The sequence below is a fragment of the Crocuta crocuta genome, unplaced genomic scaffold (assembly GCF_008692635.1).
Source record: "Crocuta crocuta isolate KB4526 unplaced genomic scaffold, BGI_CrCroc_1.0 scaffold334, whole genome shotgun sequence".
Taxonomy (NCBI): Eukaryota; Metazoa; Chordata; class Mammalia; order Carnivora; family Hyaenidae; genus Crocuta; species Crocuta crocuta.
Window position 1 is genome coordinate 5433754 of NW_027533260.1, and position 5988 is coordinate 5439741.

Sequence of the window (5988 nt, forward strand, 5' to 3'; positions counted from 1 at the left end):
GGCCGGACCGTGACCGGGGCGAGACGGGACACCAGGGACGTGCCACCACCACCACCTACTCCTTCGTCCAGTACTTTCTGAGCTTCTGTTCCGTTCCTGGCACACGGGGGCGAGCACGAGGAGCAAGTTCCTGCCCCGAAAGGGCTGCCGTCCTCGTGTGGGAGGCAGGGGAGCAGGACAAGGAGGCCCCGGGGCTGGGGGTGTGGGGTGCGGGGCGACCTCAGGGCAGGTGTGTCCTAAACTACTCTCTCAGCCCTGTCTGGACAGAGAAGAGCCCCGAGCTGCAGAGTAGAAAAGACGCCGCAGTTCCAGAAAGTCTCAGAGAAGCTCACGTGGGCCCAACCGCAGGCAGCACGTGAAGGGGCGGCGGCATCGGGGGCCAGCAGGGGACACGAGAGGTTTCTTCTCCCAAGGCCCCTCACATCCTCCCTTGGGACCTGCGGGGGCGGCCTCCCCAAGGAGGCGCCTGGGGCCCGCACTGGCTGGGGTGGCCCAGACCTTCGGAATCACCCTCTCATTCGGCTCCGGCCCCCAACCCACAGGCCAACCCCACGGGCTCCGCTCACCCCTCCCCTGCCCCCGCAGAGGAGCCCCTCGGAGTCTGTAGTCTGCGGCCCGGGGCCCGTTAGAAGCTACGGCAGCTCCCATCCGTCCCCTCTCACGCTCTGGGTGCTCCAGGGGGTGCCCCTGACTCAGAGGGAAGGCTCAAGTCCCACGGAGCCTCCTGTGATTTGGCTCCTCACCTCTCTCTCCTACCCCACCATTACAGCCACTCCCCTCCTGCCGTTCCAGGAAAGCCTCCTGCCCCAGGGCCTTTGCTCTAGCGGCTCCCTCAAGCTGAAGAGCTCTTTCCCCTATTATCTGCTGGGTACCTTCCCTCTAGGCCTTAGTCTTGTTCAAGTATCACTTCCGCAAGCAGGCTTTCTCTTGCGGGCCCCACCCAGCACTCCGAGCCCCTATGGCCTGACAGCAGACACCTTTGGACACCTTTTCTTTGGTGGGATGCTCTACTCCTCGGGAATAGAAGCTCCCAGAGGGCAGACTTAATCCTCCTTCCATTGCCCCTTATCCTCAGCCCCTGGGATGTGCATGGAACACGCCCAGCCAACACCCGCCAGGAATGTTGAGAAATCAGACCCGCGGAGCCAGAGAAAAGGGGAACCAAGGAGAGGTGGGACCACACAGACATAAGCAGGGAAGGTCCCTGCCCACACCAACCCAAACGGGAACTTTCCTGCTCGGCTTCTGTCTCAAGACTACCGGCCCCCCCACAACTGCACAGGGGCCCACCCTCCCTGCCATCCACGCACCCAGCAACCCGAGCCCGTAAGTAGTAAGAGCGGCTCACGTCTCCCTGGGACCCGCTGGGTCTCCCCGACCCCTTGGGAGGGTTTTTTCACACGGATGAACTTAACAACCCTGTGGGGCAGCCCGATTCTACGGACAAGGAAACCGAAGCCCAGAGGGGTGATGGGGCTCGCCTCCGACTGCGGTGAAGCCAGTGGCAGAGGTGAGGTTCAAACCTACTTGCTTGCGCCCAAATGCTAGATTGCGGGAGGTTTCAAGCTCACACCTGCCCCTGGCCGTTTCTAGACGCTGGGAAAGGAGGCCCGGAGAAGGCACTGCATTTGCCGGGCCACCTGTGCCTCTTACCTGAACCCACCAGGACGTCTGGGTTCCCCAGAGTAACAGCAGCCGTGAAGTCAGAGCCCCGATACTCCCCATCCACCTGCCAGTTCACGAACTTGGACTGCTGGGTCTGCAGGGGGAAGGGACAGTGGAGCGGGCAGCCCGGTGCTCGGGGTGGCCGGGGGAGCAGCCGACCGTGCTCTCGCTTACCTGGATGGCCATCTTGGAGCGTAGGCCAGGGCCCAGCTGGTGAATGACCTGAGCATTGAGGCTGCCACTATTGTCCATGTCACCCACCAGCACGGGGAATGCCTATGGCACAGACGGCAAGGTAAGAGGTCGGAGGTCTAACATCGTAGAAACACACGAGTGATGAGCCTCGGTGAGAAGCCCAGTGTCACAAAAACCCGGATTGCGGTCCCCTCCTCCAGGAAGCCCTCCCTGACCACCTAGGCTGAGTTAGGCTCCCCTCCCTCATTTCAGTCCTGCCTACCCTGGGCTGTCTGGGTACAAGTCTGTTCCCTTTGTCAACTACACTGTGAACCCGATGGCTGTTTCAGTCACTGCACTGTCTCCAAAACTGCCCAGCGCAGAGTTGGGCACAGAATGGGGTACAATGATGGTTTGGCAAATAAATGAGTTTATAAGTCGATATAAGCAGAGACCTAATTCAATCCCCCAGCCTCAGCTGTGTCTGGCCCAGCCTCCTTCCAGGCCCCCCGTTTTGCCCCCATTCTCTTAACTTAGCTTCTGCACGGCAGCCTCAAGGGTACTTCTAAAAGCACAGATTTGACCATCTTTCTTTCCCCTGTTCAGATCTGTCCGTGGCTCTCCACTGCCCCCTAGAGAAAGTCCGAATGCCTTGGTAGGCATTCAAAGCCCTGCATGATCTACACGGTTCAGCCCTGGCGGCTCTGGGTCATCGCTGTCCAGTGACCACGGCCCTGACCCGGCACAGGGCTGGGCAGATGACAGGGCTCCAGGACAAAGGAGCGATCATATTCCAAAGCACCTTGGGAAGACAACCCTCACCTCCCAACATCCTCTTGGCCTGGCGTTTGGCTACATATTGGTTAGAAGAAAGATACAATGAGCTAGAGATAAAAGGAAGCTCACCTCTGTGGGACTCAGCTGCTTGGTTCCGACGTACGTGACCCCGAAGTGGTAGTTGGACTCCCCGATTGTGCTGAGGGCTACTGTGTGGTTCACCTGGGAGAAGACGGAGGCCCGAGGGGCTGAGCCTGTGGGCCAACCCCCGATACACCCAGCTGACCCTACCCCCGGCAAAACTCCCTTCCAGGCCAGGATGGGGATGTTTTTGCCAGTCGGGCTTCCCCACCAGCGAGGAAAAGACAGGTGGCTCAGGGTTGGGTTGGGGATGAAGACTGGGAGGTTCAGCCCGACTAGAGCAGATAGTCAAGGAAAAGGTAAGTTGGAGAGGTGGCTACGTACCCGGTACTTCACTCCTGCCTGGATGTTAAGGGGGGGAGGGGGATCTCTGGATTCTGGGTCCCTAAACACTTCCACTGGACCCAGCAAGCAGTCAGCCTGGCACCGTGTCTGAGTCTTTTCGGGTGCCAAGGAGCCTAGCCCTTGAGGGGGGGTACGGGGGGTGCAGGTGCCGGCGCAGAGGGATGGCTAGGATGACCTCTGGAAGGTTAAGGGCGCCGTGAAAGCTCACCTGGAAATGGTTACTCAACCCTTTGTTGACTGTGAGCTTGACACCTTCCATCTGAATGGGGAACAGCTCTGAAGAGGAGAGATGCTGTCACCCTCCACTCTCCATCACCGCCCCGCCACATCCCTGCACGCAAACTCCACATCTCATCCCTTCCTGCCTTGCCATCCCCGCTCTCCCTTCTCCAGCGACCCACAAGCGGAGCGTAGCACTGAGTACCCCAACCAGGACAGAGACGTCTAACTTAGTGGATGGGGCCAGGACCAGAGCCTCTGCCCGCATCCAAGTCCCAATGCCACCTTTGACTCAAGGCAAGTCACTTTAACTCTCTCTGTCAAACTTGTCCCCTGTGTCGTTTGTAAGCTCACCACGCGGAGACACTGCAAGAATTTAACGAACCGACATACACCGAATGCCAAAACGACGCTCAATGAACCTTCACTGCCTTTGCTGTCAGACTTCTTCCAAGCCAAGATCCAGAAGCCTTGAATTCCACCCCCACGGGACCCTTGCTGACACAGTGACCTTGGGCCTCAGTTTCCTTCCCGATCACACAAGAAGGCCGGCTTGGCTGATCCCTGGGGCTCCTGAGGTCCCTAAGGCTTTACTCTATTGCTCTGGCATTCCATCCTGAGGTTCCATTTGATCCCATCGTTCTATGCTCCAGGTCCAACGTTCCACCATTCGATCCTAACGTCAACTCCTAACGCTCTGTTCAATGTTTCCAATGGTCCATGCCAATTCCCAAGGTCCTCAGAGTGCTCTCCCTTCCCCCACGAGATCCGGGCCTTCACACCCCCGCCGGGTCTCTCGCCCCTCACCCTTGCACTTCCGGTGGCACTCCTCGAACGTGCCCGGGTTGGGCAGGCAGCCGCAGGCCCCATCGTCCGCAGTCCCTGCGGCGCTGCCGGCCGCGGCACCGGGGGTCCTTTCCGAACCTCGACCCGCACCAGCGCCCAGACCGCCCCCGAGTGGCGGCAGCGTGAAGCCCGGAGGAGAGGGCGGAGGCGGCGGCAGTCCCACGAGGGCGGGCGCAGGAGGCGGCGGCGGCCCTGCGGGAGGCGAGCTAGCGGCCAAGACGTTCCCCATGGTCGCCTGCAAGGGGAGAGGTCAGAGGGCGAAGGTCAGGGCCCGCACACTCCGGGTCCAGTCCCAGCCAAACCCTCTCTGCCCCAGGCCCCGGTTCTCACTGGCGGCAGCGCCTGCACCCGACCTGGGCTCCGCTCCCACCCCGTGCGCCACGCGCAACCGAACCCGCTGCCGCCGCCGCCACCACTGTCGCCCCGCCCTGCCTAGCCCATTGGTTCAGCATGCCCTGGGATCCGCCTACTAGCTTCAAGGCCTGGCCCTGCAATTGGAGTCATGGTTGGGAGTCCCACCCACCTCTTTGAGACGCCCTTTTCTATTGGTTTCCACTCACAGGCAGGGCAAGGCACACCTCCCCGCCTTTCCTATTGGTTCGCGGTCCCCACATCTATTGGCTCGCAACGCCGCGGGTTCCGGTGTTCGTCCGTCATTGGTCTGAGCGGCGCACTTTGAAACGCCCACTGAGTCGTCGCCTCCGCCCCTCTCCAGGGGGCGTCCCTCTTTCGACTCCGCCCCGCGGCGAAGTTGCCATTGTAACTGGTCGGCTTTGGCCCTTGTAGCATTCTGATTGGCTCCGCGGGTACAGGAGGCCGACCCTGGTGGCGTCATCGGTCTGGTACGTTCATTGGCTAACGTGCCGGGGTCAAGGGACGCAGATAAAGGTGGGTTGCGCGGCAGAGGCTGCTAGGCAGCAAGGTCAGGCCTCTCGTCCCACCAGGCACCGCGGCCCATGGGCAGCCCCCTAGTCCAGAATCGGCGACCAAAAACCGGAAGTGCTGACCCTTCCCACAGTGCCTCGGGAGAATCCTAACCGGTTTATGTGAACCCTGTCCTGCTTTTTCTTACCCACAATGCCCCTTACCTATTTAACGCGAAAGACTGTTGCCGTAGACCCACCCCTTTTGTTACCCATCGTACCTTCCGTTCCCCGCCCCCACTTGCGTCACTGCGGCTTCTATCTTTGGCCCATTCATTCCCGTCCCATTACCCAGCATGCCTCTGTCCCATTCATTTCAGTGGCATCTCCTGAACTACCTATAGCTCGTTTCTGCCTGTTCACTTCCATCATCCTAGCGCTTCTTTAATTAGCCATCATGTTTTGGGTCCATTACCCATCATGCCTGCCGGCCCTATTTCTCTATTATTCTTCTGCCTCTGGCTCATTCATTCAGTTCTATTACCCATAATCCCTGAGCTCCTATTGCATTGTTCGTAATTTTGCCTTTGGCCTATTCTTACTTGCCATTTATCCTTTAAACCAGAGTCCCTCAAACTGAATTACTGCCATTTCTTTGTTCCGTTTATTCCTGTCCATTACCCATTGGTTCCCAATGCCGTTCCTTGTCATTAACCACCGTTCCCTGGGCTCCTCCCCCCCACCCCTTACATTACTCACCATTCCGCATTTCTGCTCATTATCCGCTCACTTAATTTTTTTAAATATATATATATATCTTTGGCCCTTTTATTTATTTTGCCTGTAACCCATCTTGACTTCTAGCCTACTGATTCCTTCAAGCTCTGGGCGCCCTATTCATTTCCCATCATGTCCCACCCCCATCCCCTTCGCATCCCCCAGAAAACACAAATTGACA

The 5988-nt window shown here is 58.9% G+C and overlaps 1 protein-coding gene across 2 annotated transcripts in view; it reads right to left on the reverse strand.

The window, feature by feature from the left end:
* TOMM40 (translocase of outer mitochondrial membrane 40) overlaps positions 1-4583 on the reverse strand; it is a 10928-nt gene extending 6345 nt beyond the window's left edge. Inside the window, exons 1-6 of one of the 2 annotated variants that reach the window (XM_077747157.1) lie at positions 4498-4583; positions 4129-4402; positions 3311-3378; positions 2746-2838; positions 1840-1941; positions 1654-1759 (exon numbers count right to left, since the gene is read on the reverse strand). In XM_077747157.1, coding sequence (XP_077603283.1) covers positions 1654-1759; positions 1840-1941; positions 2746-2838; positions 3311-3378; positions 4129-4396 — 637 coding nt within the window. In that variant the 5' untranslated portion in view covers positions 4397-4402; positions 4498-4583. The remainder of the gene's footprint in view (positions 1-1653; positions 1760-1839; positions 1942-2745; positions 2839-3310; positions 3379-4128; positions 4403-4497) is intronic. The other variant, XM_077747160.1, reaches the window with a different exon arrangement.
* Positions 4584-5988: the final 1405 nt, after the last annotated feature.